Source organism: Indicator indicator, unplaced genomic scaffold (genome assembly GCF_027791375.1).
Source record: "Indicator indicator isolate 239-I01 unplaced genomic scaffold, UM_Iind_1.1 iindUn_scaffold_297, whole genome shotgun sequence".
In the NCBI taxonomy this organism is placed as follows: Eukaryota; Metazoa; Chordata; class Aves; order Piciformes; family Indicatoridae; genus Indicator; species Indicator indicator.
Genome location: NW_026539345.1, coordinates 8,922 through 26,525, shown reverse-complemented (window position 1 = coordinate 26,525; position 17,604 = coordinate 8,922). Strand labels below are relative to the sequence as shown.

Below are 17,604 nucleotides of genomic sequence, written 5' to 3'. Positions count from 1 at the left end.
AGGTCAGCAGGAATCCAGCAGGAACACTGCTGAGCTAGGATGAAGGCTTGTGGAAGCGCCAGGCCAGCTGGAAAGGAGCAGAGCCCATTAGTGGAAAGCTGACAGAAGCTTTCTGAGTGCTTCCAAACACCTCTGTGAGATCCCCAAACACCCTCCATAGATTCTGAAAATCAATCCTACAAACCTCCAGACCCCCAAACACCTAACTTCCCTTGAGGCCCCCCAAAAAACCCTCTGAGATGTCCCTGAGACCACTCCCACCAATACGCTCTCAAGGCTCTTCTGAGAACCTCACTTTGACCTCCCTGAACTGGGAACACAGCTCCATTCCTGTGCTGACTCAGCACTGTAATTGTTCTCATCAGCACTGATTGGTGTTCAAAAGAGCAGGAGGTGTTTGATGCAGCTGCAGTCCCCAGCCTCTGAGAAATACAGGCTAAAAAGAGAGGATTTTGGTTCAATCTGCTGGAAAGGTCCTTTCAGAGGATCACCCTTAACCCAACAGACCCTGGCTAAATGTATTTGTGCCTCCCCTGAACTGTGGGCTGCTCACTGGTGTGTGTGTGGCGATGCCTGGTTAGATTGGAGCTGGTGCTGAAGCTCTTGCCACAGCACAGGTGAAAGGCTTCTCACCAGCATGCACACGACGGTGCTTGTTGATAGTGGAGCTGTCTGTGAAGCTCTTGCCGCACTCAGCACAGCTGAAAGGCTTCTCACCATTGTGCACATGACGGTGCTTGGTGAGAGTGGAGATGGTTTTGAAGCTCTTGCCACAGTCAGCACAGGTGAACGGCTTCTCACCAGTGTGCACACGATGATGCTTGGTGAGGGTAGAGCTGCAGGTGAAGCTCTTCCCACAGTGGGCACAGCTGTAGGGTTTTTCACCACTGTGGATGAGCTGGTGCTGGATGAACGAAGTGCTCGTGGTGAAGCTCTTGCCGCACTCAGCACAGGGGAACAGCTTCTCTCCGGTGTGGATGCGGCGGTGGATGGTGAGGCTGGAGCTGTGTTTGAAGCTCTTGCCACAGTCAGCACAGGTGAAAGGCCTCTCCCCAGTATGCACACGACGGTGCTGGGTGAGGTTGGACCTTACTGTGAAGGTCTTGCCACAGTCAGCACAGCTGAAAGGCTTCTCACCAGTGTGCACACGACGGTGCTGGTTGAGGTAAGACCTCTGCGTGAAGCTCTGGCCGCAGTGGGCACAGCTGTAGGGTTTGTCACCGCTGTGGATGAGTTGGTGCCGGATGAATAAAGTGCTCGTGGTGAAGCTCTTGCCGCACTCAGCACAGGGGAACAGATTCTCTCGTGTGTGGATGCGGCGGTGGATGGTGAGGCTGGAGCTGTGTTTGAAGCTCTTGCTGCAGTCAGGACAGGTGAAAGACTTCTCACTGGTGTGGGTGAGGCAGTGCTGTATGAGGTCATTGTTCCTGCTGAACCTCTTGCCACAGTCACCACAGACGAAGGGCCATGGGCCAGGGTGGGGGCACTGATGCTTCATCAGCTCGGAGCCAGCTGGGAAGCTCTGCCCACACTCAGGGCACTGATTCTGCTGCTCACCTGGCACAGAGGGGCCTGCTGTGCCTTCATCCTCCTTCTCCTCCTCATCCTGGTCACCTTCATCCTCATCTTCCTCCTCCTCCTCATACAAATCATCATCATAGTCATCATTCTCCTCTCTATCCTCCATCTTCTCATCCTCTTCCTTTGGGCTACACTTCTGCTCCTTCATCTTGTTCTCGGGGTAGTTCTCATCCCAGCTATTCTCTGCATCCTTCTGTAAGGCCATGCTGGTCAGGGAAGAGGTCATAGCTGTGGCCTAGGGAAGATGGAAGCACCTAAGCCCAGGGACCTCAAACCTTGACCTGCCTGGGTCATGACAGGCCCTGACTCCCAACACCTCCCAACACACGACACTCAGCTGGGGCAAGGTAAAGAGAGAGGCTCTCAAACCCCCAGTTCCTGCCATGGTGAAAGGTCAGACCTCCAATACCTGTGCTGAGACCTCAGGTTCCTGTGAGCAGTAACCTGAGGCTCCTTGGGACTTATAAGAGGTCTCTTCCCACTCTCCTCGAGCCTGGCAGCAGTGGCAGGTGGTTCCTGGCCCAGGAACCACCTGAGCCTTTCATTTCTCCTTGCTCATACAAAGGAAAACCAGCACTGACCACAGAAGACCAAACCACCTCCAACCTTTTCCTACCCACACGCCACATCCCAACCCCAAACATCACCTCTTGCCACACAACTGACCCACACATGCCTGGGAGATCCCCAGATTCCCACCACAGCTTATGTCCTTTGGAGACACTGGAGGAGTGAAACGGGGTGAACAGGAGGGGCTGGAGGAGGTTAGGAGCTGCCCCAGGCATCAGCAATGGGCTGGGGTCCTGCTCTTGCCCCACTCTGCCTTCTTTCCCTGCTGGGCTGCTCCAAGGGGCAGATCTATGATGTAGTTTCCATCACAGAAACATGGTGGGACGATTCTCACAATTGGAGTACTGCACTGGGGGTTATAAGCTCTTTAGGAGAGACAGGCAAGGGAGAAGAGGAGGAGGGGTGGCCCTGTATATTAGGGAATCCTTTGATGCCTCAGAACTTGAGGTTGCAGATGAAAGGGTTGAATGCTTGTGGGTTAAAATCAGAGGGAGGCCACACAAAACTGACATCCTGGTTGGAGTCTGTTATAGACCACCCAACCAGGACGAGGAGCCCAATGAGATACTCTATAAGCAGCTGGAAGCTGTCTCAAGATGATCAGACCTTGTCCTTGTGGGGGACTTTAACCTACCAGACATCTGCTGGGAACTTAATTCAGCAGAGAGGAGACAGTCCAGAAGGTTCCTAGAGTGCATGGATGACAACTTCCTGATGCAGCTCTTAGGTGAACCTACCAGGGGTAAGGCTCTGCTTGATCTGCTGTTCTCAAATAGAGAAGGGCTGGTGGGAGATGTGATGGTCGGAGGCTGTCTAGGGTGCAGTGACCATGAGATAGTGGAGTTTTCAATATGCAGGGAGATAGAGAGGAGCAGTAACAGAACCCTCACTTTGGACTTCCGGAGGGCAAACTTCAGGTTGTTCAGGCAACTTATTCGGAAAGTTCCCTGGGTAACAGCCCTTAAGAAGAAAGGGGTCCAGGATGGTTGGACCTACTTCAAACAGGAGCTCCTAAAGGCACAGGAACTGGCAGTTCCCACATGCCGTAAGACGAGCCGGCAGGGAAGACGACCGGCCTGGATGAGCAAGCAGCTCCTGAAGGATTTAAGGGAAAAAAAGAGGGTTTATCGCCTTTGGAAAGGGGGGAGGCAACTAGTGATATGTTTAAGGATGTTGTTAGATCATGTAGAAGAAAAATTAGAGAGGCAAAAGCACAGTTAGAAATTAAACTGGCCGCTTCTGTGAAGGACAACAAAAAGCATTTTTATAAATATATTAATGCTAAAAAGAGGGGCAAGAGGAGCCTCCACTCTTTATTGGACGTGGAGGGTAACATTGTAACTAAGGATGAGGAGAAGGCTGAGATTCTAAATACCTTCTTTGCCTCCATTTTCAACAGTAAGGCAGGAGGACTTCAGGATAACTGGCCTCCTGAGCTGGTCGATGGGGTCAAGGAGCAGTGTTGTACTCCTGAAATCCATGTGGAATTAGTTCGAGACTTGTTGAGTCACTTGGATATTCACAAGTCCATGGGACCTGATGGGATTCATCCTAGGGTGCTGAAAGAGCTGGCAGATGAGCTGGCCAAGCCTCTCTCCATCATTTTCCACCAGTCCTGGCTCACTGGAGAGGTCCCAGAAGACTGGAAACTGGCCAATGTGATGCCCATCCACAAGAATAGACAGACAGAAGAACCTGGGAACTACAGGCCTGTCAGCCTGACCTCAGTGCCAGGGAAAATCATGGAGCAGATTGTCTTGGGGGCAATCACTGCGCACCTGAAGGATGGCCAAGGAATCAGGCCCAGCCAACATGGATTTAGGAAGGGCAGGTCCTGCCTCACCAACCTGATCTCCTTCTATGATCAGGTGACCAGCCTGGTGGACGTAGGAGAGGCTGTGGATGTAGTCTACCTGGACTTCAGCAAGGCCTTTGACACTGTCCCCCACAGCAAACTCCTGGCCAAGCTGGCAGCCTGTGGCTTGGACAGCAGCACTCTGCGCTGGGTTAGGAACTGGCTGGAGGGCCGAGCCCAGAGAGTGGTGGTGAATGGTGCCACATCCAGCTGGCAGCCTGTCACTAGTGGTGTCCCCCAGGGATCAGTGCTGGGCCCCATCCTGTTCAATCTCTTTATTGATGATCTGGATGAGGGAATTGAGTCCATCATCAGTAAATTTGCAGATGACACCAAGCTGGGAGCAGGAGTTGATCTGTTAGAAGGTAGAAGGGCTCTGCAGAGGGACCTTGAGAGGCTGGACAGATGGGCAGAGTCCAACAGGATGGCATTCAACAAATCCAAGTGCTGGGTGCTGCACTTTGGCCACAACAACCCCATGCAGAGCTACAGGCTGGGGTCAGAGTGGCTGGAGAGCAGCCAGGTGGAAAGGGACCTGGGGGTACTGGTTGACAGGCGCCTGAACATGAGCCAGCAGTGTGCCCAGGTGGCCAAGAGAGCCAATGGCATCCTGGCCTGCATCAGGAATAGTGTGGCCAGCAGGAGCAGGGAGGTCATTGTACCCCTGTACACAGCACTGGTTAGGCCACACCTTGAGTCCTGTGTCCAGTTCTGGGCCCCTCAGTTTAGGAAAGATGTTGAATTGCTGGAGCATGTCCAGAGAAGGGCAACGAGGCTGGGGAGAGGCCTTGAGCACAAGCCCTATGAGGAGAGGCTGAGGGAGCTGGGACTGTTTAGCCTGGAGAAGAGGAGGCTCAGGGGAGACCTCATTGCTGTCTACAACTACCTGAAGGGAGGTTGTAGCCAGGAGGGGTTTGGTCTCTTCTCCCAGGCAGCCAGCACCAGAACAAGAGGACACAGTCTCAAGCTGTGCAGGGGAGGTTTTAGGCTGGAGGTGAGGAGAAAGTTCTTCCCAGAGAGAGTGGTTGGCCATTGGAATGGGCTGCCCAGGGAGGTGGTGGAGTCACCATCCCTGGAGGTGTTCAAGAGGGGATTGGACATGGCACTTGGTGCCATGGTTTAGATAGTCATGAGGTGTAGGCTGACAGGTTGGACTCGATGATCTTTGAGGTCTCTTCCATCCTTCTTGATTCTATGATTCTAAGCTCAGGCTCAGCACAGCACCTACGGCTGCCACCCCCACGGCACCCAGGGCACAGCCTGGCCTGGGCTCCCCCCCTGGGCCTGGCCCTCAGCCCAGACGCTGCCCTTTAGCACAGCAGCCGCCCGGCACCTGCCAGCACAAAGCCTCCAAACCCCCAGGGCTCCCCCACAGCCCCCCACAGGAGCCTCTGCTGCAATCCAGTCCCCACGCTGCCCCCGACCTCTCCTTGCCACAGCAGCCCCCAGAGCGCCGCTGCCAGCTCAGCACTGCTGCCAGGGCAGCAGTCAGCAGAGGGACACAGGGCCAGGGACACAGGGCCAGGGCCAGCCCCTGCAGGGGCACCAATGGCCTCCGGCTGCAACACAGCAGCAGCCAAAGGGGGCCTGAGGCTGCCCCTAGCAGGGGGATTCGGCAGGACAGCAACACAAGGAAACCCCAAACACACCGACCCCTCCCCAGACCCACAGACCACCCCCAGCCCCAAGGATGGGTCCCCAGAACCCTCCTGACCCCATCAGAACCCCATAGGTGCCCCCCCCCGATAGAACCAAGGACCCCAATCCATAGACCACCTCCAGCCGCACACATCTCCCACGGAACCACACAGACCCCTCCCACAACAGCACGGACACCACCCACCGACCCTACACAACACCCCCGTACTCCACACACCCCCTCGCATATCCCCATCAGCGCCCAACCCAAACCCCACCGGTTTCTCCTTGATCCCTGCACAGGTTCCCCGTAGCCCTACCGACCCCTACCCCACAAACCCTTCCCCAACCCAACCGACCCTCCCGAACCTCCAACCGCACAGAAGTCCCCCGCAGCCCCCAGACCATTCCCTGATCCCGAACCCACGACGTAACCCTCACCCCCCGGGGATTCCGTTCCCCACCTCACGATCCCTTCCACAGCCCCACACATTCCCTCACCCCACCTGCAGCCGGCACAAAGGGGACGCAGAGCAGGAGGACGACCAAGAGCTCAGCGCACAGGAAGCTGCCGACCGCCGGCCCCGGCAGGCTCCTGCCGACCACACAGCGCTGGGAGGGAGACCCTGGACCGGACCCTCCGCCTGCTGCGGACACCGCGGACTGGCAGCGGAAGCAGGGGGCGGGCTGCAAGACGAAGTCCCGCCCACGCCTGGGCAGACACAGCCAATCAGAGGGGCCGGCAGCGCGGCAGCTCCTCCCCCTGGGCGCTGCCGAGGCACAGCGAGGAGCTGCCACTGCCGGCCGCGGCCGCCATTGTTCCTGCCCCGTGGGGAGCGGCAGCAGTTGCGGAGCGCGGGAGAAGTGCCGGAGGTGCTGGCGGGCGAGCGGCAGCTGCCGGCTCGTGAGCTGCGGCGGGGCGGGAGGGGCTGAAGGGGACACCAGGAGGCCTCGCTGAGCCCTGCCAATCAAGGAGGGTGGGATCAGAGATAGGCAGGGCTTGCAGGAAAGGGGGCGGGGTGTACGATGCCATTGGCCGGGAGGCAAGAGAAAGGCTGGGGAATGCCGAGTGCGGTCGGGGTCATGGTAATGAGGGACGCGAGGCATGCCGGGACACCGTGCCCGGGGCACCCCGCGGGGACTTGATCGGAGGTCGGTGGCCGCGAAACCAAGCGGGACCGTGCGGAACGGGCGGGGAGCGGAGCCGGGAGGCGGCTGCGGGCGGCACGGCCCTGACCGTGGCCTCGGGGAGCCCCGCGGGGCATGGGTGTGTGTGGGCGGGGTGAAGTCGGAATCGCTTCTCGGCCTTTTGGCTAAGATCAAGTGTAGTATCTGTTCTTATCAGTTTAATATCTGATACGTCCTCGATCAGAGGACTGTCTATTAAACGGATTTTTGGGCGTGGGAGTTGGATCCGGAGCTTGCTCTCTCCGCTCCGCGCATCATCCTGGTATTGCAGTGCCTCCGGGAACGGTGCACCCCCCCGGGGACCTTTGCTGGTTAACGACAGAACTTTCTGTTCTCTGTCTTCCCTTCCTTCCCTTCTTCACTCATTCAAGCTCTCTTAGACCCCTCTGAGGACCCTCAAACTCTCCTTTAGCTCGCTCACATCATCCTAGCATACTTCAAAGCCTCCTTATCTGCCTTGAACCCTCCTTAGGTCATTGAAACCCTGCCTAAGGTCCCTCAAACCCTCTCTAGACCTCCTCAAACCCTCCTTTAGATCCCTCAAAGCCTCCTGGAGATACTTCAAACCCTCCTGAGCTGAGCTTATAGAAATTCTATGGTGAAAAAAGGTGGATTTGGGGCTTGCTGAAGAACTGGAGCCAAAGTCTCCTTCCCTTTCCTTGCCCCCTGCCTGGATTTCTGCCTTCAGTTCCCCTCCTCCTCAAGCCAGGCAGAGGCAGAGTGCTCCACCCAGGGCGCAGCCAGCAGCTGGAGTCATTTCTCTGTCACCTGTTGCGAGAACAGTGGAGGGGAGGGGGGGGGAACGCATTTGGGCTCTGGGGAGGAGTGAAGGGGAGGAGTGAAGGGGAGGGGGAGTGGAGGGGAGGAGCTATGCTAATGAGAGACCAATGGCAGTCGAGAGCGGCAGGGATGGGGCGTGGCCATGCAGTGCAAGGTGAAGACAGCAGATGGAGTTTGGAGCCTGCAGGGAGACAGCAGCAGCTCTGGGACAGAGTAGGACAACCTGTGCTGGAGATGGCAAAGGGCACTGGCAAGGCTGGCAGTCATCAAGAGAACCAAAGGCTTTGCCCCGTGGCTATGGCAACCATCTGCCACCAAGGCCTGTGAGGAGACCTGGGCCTAAGGCATTGGGGGAGCCCCAGGGATCAGTGTTGGGCCCCATCCTGGTCAATATCTTTATTGATGATCTGGATGAGGGGACTGAGTCCATCACAGTCAGTTTGCAGATGACACCAAGCTGGGATCAGGAGCTGATCTGTTAGAGGGTAGGAGGCTCTGCAGAGGGACCTTGCCAGGCTGGACAGATGGGCAGAGTCCAAGGGCATGAGATTGAACAAAGCTAAGTGCCAGGTTCTACACATTGGCCACAACAACCCCATGCAGTGCTACAGGCTGGGGACAGAGTGGCTGGAGAGCAGCCAGGCAGAAAGGGACCTGGGGGGACTGGTTGACAGCAGCTGAACAGGAGCCAGCAGTGTGCCCAGGTGGCCAAGAAGGCCAATGGCATCCTGGCCTGCATCAGGAATAGTGTGGCCAGCAGGAGCCACACTATTCCTCATCCTGTCCTGTACTCAGCAGTCATCCTGTCCTGTACTCAGCACTGGGTAGGCCACACCTTGTGTCCTGTGTTCAGTTCTGGGCCCCTCAGTTCAAGAAAGATGTTGAGATGCTGGAACGTGTCCAGAGAAGGGCAACAAAGCTGGGGAGGGTCTGGAGCACAGCCCTGTGAGGAGAGGCTGAAGGAGCTGGGGAGGTTTAGCCTGGAGAAGACGAGGCTCAGGGGAGACCTCATTGCTGAGTACAACTACCTGAAGGGAGGCTGTAGCCAGGTGGGGTTGGACTCTTCTCCCAGGCAACCAGTGACAGAAGGAGAGGACACAGTCTCAAGCTGCTCCAGGGGAGGTTTGGGCTGGATCTTAGGAAGAAATTCTTCACAGCAAGAGAGATTGGCCATTGGGATGTGCTGCCCAGGCAGGTGGTGGAGTCACCATCCCTGGAAGTGTTTAAAAAGAGACTGGATGAGGCACTCAGTGCCATGGATTAGTTGATGAGATGGTGTTGGGGGATAGGTTGGACTTGAGGGTCTCTGAGGTCTTTTCCAACCTGCTTAATTCTGTGATTCTGTGCTTCATCGCCTCCTGGCACAGCTCCAGGCAGGCTGGGGGCTGCCATCCCCTTGTCCTTCCCTCAGCATCACACAGAGCACAGCCCACAGCACCTGCAGAGCCTTGGCCCACACCTGAGGGACAGGATCTGCCTGCCCAGGGGCTGTGCTCAGGCCTTGGCCTTTGTGCTCCAAAAACCAAGCCCAGGGTTTGCTGCCCTGCACTTTGCCTCTGGCTCCCTGCAGTTGTGGCCTCCACTGAGCTGCTCCAACGAGTCCCTGGAGAGGCTTCAGCCTCAGTGAAGCCAATCAATGCTTCAAGCTACTCTGAGTTTTGTTTCTGACTTCTTGAGAGGGTTCTTCAGTCTCCTGGCAGTTCCTGAGGTTCATGCAATGAGCCCCAGGTGCCCTCAGGAGTTTTTCTCTTTCTGCAGTTCTCTTCAGGATGTCAAACTGCAGCTAACACAGCTCAGTTTGCATGGCAAAGGGAAAACATTTTATTATGTCTGAGACAGAGGAGAGGTGACAGCAGCATCCCCCAGGTGATACTGATCCAGGCTGTCTCCTCAGCAGGTCTGCACTGGGAGCAGAAGCTGTCCCTGGAGGCCTGACACTCTATGCACAACTTTGCTCCTCACCCTCCCAACCTCCCCATGCCTCTCATTGCCCACCTGGGGCTTACAGCACTGCTCCTTGCATCAGACTTCTCCCCTGCTCTCTGCAGCTGCAGCTCACAGCTCCATGGCACCATCTCCCCCCTGCTCTCCTTCCACAACTGGCTGCACACAGCCACAGAAGAATTGTTGCTGTTGGGAAGCAAAGCAAAGCCAAGCCTGAGAAAGTTCCCTCAGCAATCCAAGCCCTCTGGAACCATCTGCTCAGCACAAGCTGTCTCTCAGCAGGTTGCCTCTCTACCAGGGATGAGCTGAGCAGCAGTGTTTCAGGCAGGTAGATACAACAGGTGGAGAGAAACACAATGGCAGAGGTGGCTCAGGAGACAAGGAGGCTGTTGAAAGCCAGCTCAGCTTTTGCTCCCTGAAGCTCAAAGCAGCAATACAGGGGAGAGGAGCAGCCAGAGGCTGCTAGGTCTGGAGACAAAGCCAAGGTGTTCCAAAGCAGGCAATGGCGACCTGCTGGGAAGCAGGGAAAAACTCCAACAAAAAGGAAGGAAAACCTAAAGCCTGAGCTTGTCCTGGGCCGCGCAGCCCCGGGGCCAGCAACTAAACGCTCCCCGGCTCTCAGCATGCCCCGGGGCCCGCCCAGACCCTTCCCCGCTGCGCTGCCGCCGCCCTCAGCGCTCCCCGGCCCCCTCAGCCCCTCCCGCCCCGCCGCAGCTCACGAGCCGGCAGCTGCCGCTCGCCCGCCAGCACCTCCGGCACTTCTCCCGCGCTCCGCAACTGCTGCCGCTCCCCACGGGGCAGGAACAATGGCGGCCGCGGCCGGCAGTGGCAGCTCCTCGCTGTGCCTCGGCAGCGCCCAGGGGGAGGAGCTGCCGCGCTGCCGGCGCCTCTGATTGGCTCTGTCTGCCCAGGCGTGGGCGGGACTTCCTATTCCGGACCCAGCCCTGGGCGTCCGCTCGGCTCCTGCGAGGCCACCGTCTGCGGAGGGTCCGGTCCAGGGTCTCCCTCCCAGCGCTGTGTGGTCGGCAGGAGCCTGCCGGGGCCGGCGGTCAGCAGCTTCCTGTGCGCTGAGCTCTTGGTCGTCCTCCTGCTCTGCGTCCCCTTTGTGCCGGCTGCAGGTGGGGTGAGGGAGTCTGTGGGGCTGAGGGTTTTGTCGCGGGCGGGGGCCTGGGGAGGGCTCCGTGGGGCTGCTGGGGGCGTCTGTGGTATGGGGAGGGTGTGTGGGGTCGGTGAAGGGTTTGTGGGGTTGGGGTGGGTGGGGCTGGGGGCGCCTGTGGGGGGCTATGGGAGGGGCCTGTGGGGTTTGGGGGAGGGCTGAGGGGATTTTGCGGGGGGTGTTGGGTTGCGGGGCGCTGTGAGCTATGGGCTGGGGTCTGTGCGGTTGTGGGGTGGGGGCTGTAGGGGTGTGGGGACGCTGGTAGGGGTGGGGGTGGGGTGGGGAGTTGGGGAGGGGTCGGTGGGGTTGGGGAGGGGAAGTGTGTGGAGTTGTGGGGAAGGGAGTGTGTGGGGTTGGGTGAGGATCCCCTGGGGCTGAGGGGGATGTTGGGGCCGGGCTTGGGATCGTGTGGGGCTGGGTGGGGGTCTGTGGGGGTCTGTAGTGTTTGGGGGTGGGTGGGGCCCGGCTGCTGTGGCCTCCTGCGGCGCTGCTGAGGCTGCTGTGGCCGCAGGCCGTGCTGGGCGCCTCCAGCCAGGCCTTGGGCGCTGCATGGAGGGCAGCAAGCAGGCCCGGGGCAGGTTGAGAAACTTCTGTGGCTTGTGAGGGGCTGTGGAGTTGTGGGGGGTCTGCAGGGGGTGGGGAGGTGTGTGGTGTGTGTGCTGTTCTGGGAGGGGTCTGTAGGGCTGGGGCTGGGCTTTGGGGTGAGGGAGGGGTCCATGGGCTTGGTGTGGGGGGCAGCTGTGGGGCTGTGGTGGGGTCGGGAGGGTTGTGGGGAGGTTTGGGGGTTCCTGGTGCTGCTGAATCCCCCTGCTAGGGGCAGCCTCAGGCTCCCTTTGGCTGCTGCTGTGTTGCAGCTGGAGCCCATTGGTGCCCCTACAGGGGCTGGCCCTGGCCCTGTGTCCCTGGCCCTGTGTCCCTGGCCCTGTGTCCCTGGCCCTGTGTCCCTCTGCTGACTGCTGCCCTGGCAGCAGAGCTGAGCTGGCAGCAGTGCTCTGGGCTGAAGGGCCAGGCCCAGGGGAGCAGGTTTGTAGTGGAGCTTGGGAGGAAACTGTTTGGAGTGGGGGTGGTGAGAGACTGGAGCAGGTTGTGCAGGGAGGTGCTGGCTGCCCCCTCCCTGGAGGTGTTGAGGGCCAGGTTGGATGAGGGCTTGAGCAGCCTGGTGTGGTGGCAGGTGTCCCTGGCCATGGCAGGGGGGTTGGAGCTGGCTGATCTTTGGGGTCCCTTCCAGCCCTAAGCATTCTCTGAATCTTGAATTTGGGCTCTTAGCAGAACTTCAGTGAATGAAACTTGAAAGAAGCAAAGCTGTGAAACTGACTCTGAGCTTGGGAGCTTCTTTTGATCTTCTTTTTGACTCTTTAGTTTCCCTCCTGGCATCTCAAAATTGCGCCCAGGGACCCCAAAGTGATCCCCGTGGAGCCCCAAATGGTTCCCCTGTATCCCCAAGTGCCCCCAGGGCTTGTGCAGTGGTTTCTTGGTTGTTTTACGGTGGGGGTTGGCCATGGGGGGTGGCAGCTCTGGTGGCAGCTGTCCCTGCAGCCTCTTTTCAGGCTGCATTTGCCCAGAGCTGCTCCTTTGGCATCCTGCCCAGGGTGGGCACCCCCCTGCCCTCTGCCAGGAGTCCTGGGGGGGCTGCTGTGGGGGTTGGGGTCAGTCTCCAGCTGCTGGAAGGGGCAGAAGCTCCTTGCCGGGGTCCTTTAGCTGCTGGGTCCCAGGGCTGCTAGGGGCATGTGGGCAGCTCTGATTGGCTGTTGCTGTGTGGGAGGCTCCTGCAGCGTTGCTGAGGCTGCTGTGGCTGTGCTGGGTGCCTCCAGCCAGGCCTTGGGTGCTGCATGGAGGGCAGCAAGCAGGCCCCAGGGAGGCTCCAAGAGCCTTTGATGACTTTTCCTGCTGGCCCAGCGCAGCCAGCTGCAGGTCCTGGGATGGATGTGGGGGGAGTTCAAGCCCTGAACCCCCAAACAGCCTCCCTGGACCCCCTGTGCCCCCCTGTGCAGCCCAGGCTGGCCCCTGCCACAAGCAGGTGGAGCAAAGGCAGAGCCCAAAATGCCTCCTGGAGCTCGGAATGTTCCCCTAAGACAGCAAAGTAAGAACTCAGGATCCTCAAACAGCCCCTAAAGAACCAAAACACCATCCTGGGACCCCAAGGTGCCTTTCTGGGAGGCTTAGTTACTCCCCTGGCACCCCAAAAGTATTCCCAAGCAACCAAAAATGTCTTCCAAGCCCTAGGTATCGAAAAAAGATTCCCCCCAGAACCCCCAAGGTACCCAGGACTGTGTTGCTCTGGAGGGATTCTGAGCAGCAGGGCCATGGCAGCACTGTTTTGAACCCTTCCTGGCTAGGGGTAAAGAAAAGAGTTGGGAAAGCAACATTTTAGGACCCTCCTGCTCTTCTCTCTCAACTCCATCTGTGAACTCCTTTTGGGCCATTGTTGGTTCCTTTGGGATAGTTTTGGGGTGCAGGGAGGTGACTGAGGGTCCCAGGGAGGCATTTGGAGGTCTCAGGCTGCTGTTGTGGTTTCCCTGGGGGCATTTTGGGCTTGGCCTTGGCTCCTCCTGGTTGTGTCAGGGTGCAGGGTGGGCTGCTTGGGGGGAAACAGTTGGGGGAAGCTGTTTGGGGGTTTCAGGGCCTTAGCCCCCCCAGACTGCCAGTGGCTGCAGCTGGCTGTGCTGGATCAGCAGCTAGGGGTGCTTCTGCCTCACCACAGAGCCTGCCCCTCGTGCTGGACCTTCTGCAGAGCTGGGCAGAGAGGTTGAGGAGGTGTCAGAATCACCCCAAACCCACAGGCCTCTCAAGAAGACCCCTCGCAGCCCCCTGTGTGGTTCTTGGGGGGTCTGTGCAGTTCTGGGGATCTCTTTGGAGCTATGGGCAGTCTGTGGGTAGCTGTGGGGGTCTGGTGTTGGGGAGGGGGTGGTCTGTGTGGCTGTGCTGCTCTTTGCTGTGCAATGAGGTGGGAAGGGAAGGAAATCATTGCTGCAAGTGCCCAAAGCAATTCCAGTGCTCTGCAAGTCTGAGCAATGCTGTGTCCAGCAGGGCCAGGGCAGGGCTTGTCCTCCTCTCCTGGGCACTGGGGAGGCCACAGCTCCATTGCTGGGGTCAGTTTTGGGCCCCTCACTCCAAGAAGGACTTTGAGGGTCTGGAGCAGGTGCAGAGAAGGGCAGGAAAGGTGTTGAAGAAAGGGTCTGGAGGGCAGGGCTGGTGAGGAGCAGGTGAGGGAGCTGGGGGTGTGTAGTGTGGAGAAGAGGAGGCTGAGGGGAGACCTCCTTGGCCTCTAGAGCTCCCTGCAAGGAGGCTGCAGTGAGTGGGGGTTGGGCTCTTGTGCCTAGTGTCAGGTGGTAGAAGGAGAGGAAGTGTCCTGAAATTGTGTCAGGGGAGGGTTAGGTTGGAGAGGAGGAGAAATGAGTTTGGTGGCAGAGTGGTGAGGGATTGGAAGAGGCTGCCCAGGGAGGCGGTGGAGTGGCCATGCCTGGAGGGGTTGCAGCAAGGTGTGGCCATGGGGCCATGGTTTGCTGGCCCTGGTGGTGTTGGGGCTGCCAGTTGGACTCCATGCTCAGAGAGGGATTTTGCAGGCCAAGCAATTGTGTGGCTGTGTGAGGAAGCTGAGCCCCAGCAAATGCATCTGAGGTGCTGAAGGTGCTGGAAAGAAAGGGAAATGGGAGAGAGTCCTGTGTGGAGCTGAAAGGTTTGGGTTTTCCCTCTGGGCTGAGAGTCTTCCCTTGGAATTGCCTGGGCTGATTGCAAGCAGTGGTGTCCCCTGGAGCCTTCTTGGGTTAGTTTGTGGTGTGCTGAGAGAGCAAAAGGGAGGTGAGAGTTGGGAAGAGAAGTGGTGAGAAGGAAGCTTGAAGGCTTGTGGGTGGCCAAGCTGTGTGGGTGTGGCTGAGAGGTGTGGAGTGTAGGAGAGCCTTGAAGGCCTTGTTGTGTTGCTGGAGATGTGGAATGAGGAAGTGCTGCTTGCAGAAAAGGGCTTGAGGGAGGTGAAAGCTGAAGTGCTGAGCCTGGATGTGTGTGGGGAAGTGTTTGGCTTCTTGTGGCCAACTCAACCTTTCCTTGTGCAGCAGGAGAGGGAGAGCCTGGGATTTTCACTGCCCTGGGCACTGGCCACCTTCTGGGCTGGTTTTCTTCTGGAGAGCTTTGCAGCCCAGTGCAAGTCTGGTGTTCCTTGAAGCTCTTGCTGGTTGTTTTGTGCATTCCCAGGTGTTGGATCAGTGTCTTGGATGCCTTTGGTCCTTTCTCTTGTCCCCAGGTAGAGATCCCTTGGGGTTTGGAAGCTGAGCACACACTGAAGCTTTTGCTGCAATGGTTTTTGTGCTGCCAGCTTTCTGTGCTCCCACCTGGAGTGCTGTGCCCAGTTGTGGTGCCCCCAAGAGGGGCAGGAGGTTGAGGTGTTGGAGGGGGTCTGTAGGAGTCCGTGGGGGTGGTGGGAGGGCTGGGGCAGCTCCCCTGTGGGGTTGGGCTGGAGGAGTTGTGGCTGTTGAGGCTGCAGAGGAGAAAGCTGTGGGGAGAGGTTGGAGCATCCTTGTGGTAGCTGCTGGGGGCTGCAGGAGAGCTGTGGAGGGACTTTTGTCAGGGTGTGGGAGTGATGGGCTGAGGGGGAATGGATTGAAGCTTGAGGAGGGCAGATTTGGAGTGGAGCTTGGGAGGAAACTGTTTGGAGTGGGGGTGGTGAGAGACTGGAGCAGGTTGTGCAGGGAGGTGCTGGCTGCCCCCTCCCTGGAGGTGTTGAGGGCCAGGTTGGATGAGGGCTTGAGCAGCCTGGTGTGGTGGCAGGTGTCCCTGGCCATGGCAGGGGGGTTGGAGCTGGCTGATCTTTGGGGTCCCTTCCAGCCCAAAGCATTCTCTGAATCTTGAATTTGGGCTCTTAGCAGAACTTCAGTGAACGAAACTTGAAAGAAGCAAAGTGGTGAACCTGGCTCTGAGCTTGGGAGGTGGTTCTAGAGCTTGGGTGCTAGGTCTGAGCCTGGGAAGTGGTTCTGAGCTTAGTTGCTGATTCTTGAGCATGGGGGCTGGTTCTGAGCATGGCCACCAGTCCTGAGCTTGGGCACTGGGTCTCAGTTTATTTGCTGGTTCTTGAGCTTGCATATTGGGTCTGAGCTTGGGGAGTGGTTCTGAGCTTATTTGCTGGTTCTTGAGCTTGTAGCTGGTTTTGTGCTTGGGAGCAGGGTGTGAGCTTGGGGAAAGGTTCTGAGCGTGGGAACTGCCCTCCCCTGGCAAGCTGTTGCAGTGTTGCAGCAGCCTCATGGTGCAGAACTTGTTCCTCACATCCAGTCTGAATCTGCTCTGCTCTAGTTTGGAGCCATTGGCCCTGGTCCTGTCCCTGCAGGCTTTGCAAACAGTCCCTCTGCAGCCTTCTTGTAGCCCCTTCAGGTACTGGCAGGCTGCTGTTAGGTGTCCCCAGAGTCTTCTCTTCTGCAGGCTGATCACCCCCAGCTCCCTCAGCCTGGCCTCATAGCAGAGCTGCTCCAAGCCCCTGATCCTTTTCATGGCCTCCTCTGGACCCTCTCCATCAGGTCCATGTCCTTCCTGTGTTGAGGGCTCCAGAGCTGGCTGCAGTACTGCAGGTGAGGTGTCCCTAGAGCAGAGGAAAGTGGCAGATTCAGCTGTCTGGCTCTGCTGCCCACACTGCTTTTGGTGCAGCCCAGGCTGCCCTTGGCCTTGTGTGCTGCAAGCTGACACTGCCTGCCCCTGGCCAGCTTCTCCTCCACCAGCACCCCCAAGGCCTTTTCTGCAGAGCTGCTTTCTCTCACCTCCTCCCCCAGCCTGTACTGATTGTGAGGCTTCTTCCAGGCCAGGTGCAGGACTCTGCACTTGCTGTTGTTGAACCTCCTGAGGTTCACCTTGGCCACCTCTCCAGCTTGTCCACTTGAGCTTCTCCAGGGTGTTCTCCTCCATGCTCTCATCCAGGGGCTTGTGTTGGGCCATGCTGGGTGTGGAGATCAGGCCTGGGCACTCTCACAGGGCAGCCAAGTGAGTGCAGCTGGAGCAATGTCTGGAGAGATGGAGAGTGAAGGCTGCAGGGGTGGGAGGGGTTAGTTGAGCAGCTGTGTGGCTCTGCCTGGCTCCTACCTGCAATGGTGCTGGCAGCAGCTGAGCCCAGAAGCTGAAAGGCCCAAATGCTGCCTGGCTCAGGACAGTCCCCTGCCACCTCCTGCCATCCAGCACAGCCCAAGCAGGCACTCAGAGGTCCTAGCCACACCCCCAGCCATAGCCCAGGGCAGGAGTCACCTGAGGTCTCACTCCCTCTCTGTCCCCCTTCATCAGTTGCTGCATGAGGTGGCTGCAGGGTCCCTCCCCACCCCTCATCTGTAACTCTCCCTTGGCTTGTTGCTGTTCTTTCAGCTCTCCAGCTCATGCCAGCCTTTAGTCTCAGGCCCCTTCCATTCCTGTGCTCCTGGTTCCAGCCCAGTTCCTTAGATGCTTCCTCAGCCACAACATTTTGCACTCCAGCCTTGCAGCTGCAGTGGCAGTGGAGGTGAGGACCACAGGGCCATGGGACAGCAAAGGCAGCAGGGCCATGGATGGGCTGGGAATGGGAGAAGGGCCTGGGACTGGTCAGGCAACAATTAGGCCTTGTCCCCCCAAAAGGTGGGCAGGATGCAGGGCCCAGGTGGCAAATGTGTGTGCAGGAAATGTCAGAATGTGGCAGGATTTGAGGAGCTGAAAGGAGTGAATTGTGCTGCAGCTCTGCATGTGTCAGCTGGGAGATGAGCAACAGCCCCTGGGCACTGTGCCCTCCCAGCAAACCTCATTTTGTCTTGGGGATGTGGAGTGGCAGCTGCAGGAGAAGTGCAAAGAGAAAGGTGAGAACAATGGGCAGGGAGAGAAGGAAGCCAAAAGCTTTGCACTGAGTCTCTTTGGGCTGCCTGTGTGTGAATGGTGCTGGAGGTGTCAGGTTTGTCCA

At 58.2% G+C, this 17,604-nt stretch overlaps 1 protein-coding gene and 1 non-coding gene across 2 annotated transcripts; one reads left to right on the top strand and one right to left on the bottom strand.

The window, feature by feature from the left end:
* Positions 1-512: 512 nt before the first annotated feature.
* On the bottom strand, positions 513-1,786 carry LOC128980572 (gastrula zinc finger protein XlCGF52.1-like). The gene is given in 2 exon segments (XM_054399036.1): positions 513-613; positions 616-1,786. Coding segments are annotated over 2 exon segments (1,272 nt in total).
* Positions 1,787-6,937: 5,151 nt separating this feature from the next.
* Positions 6,938-7,128, top strand: LOC128980573 (U2 spliceosomal RNA). Its single transcript, XR_008489484.1, has one exon. It is a non-coding gene; the product is annotated as a U2 spliceosomal RNA (small nuclear RNA).
* The last annotated feature ends 10,476 nt before the right edge of the window (positions 7,129-17,604 follow it).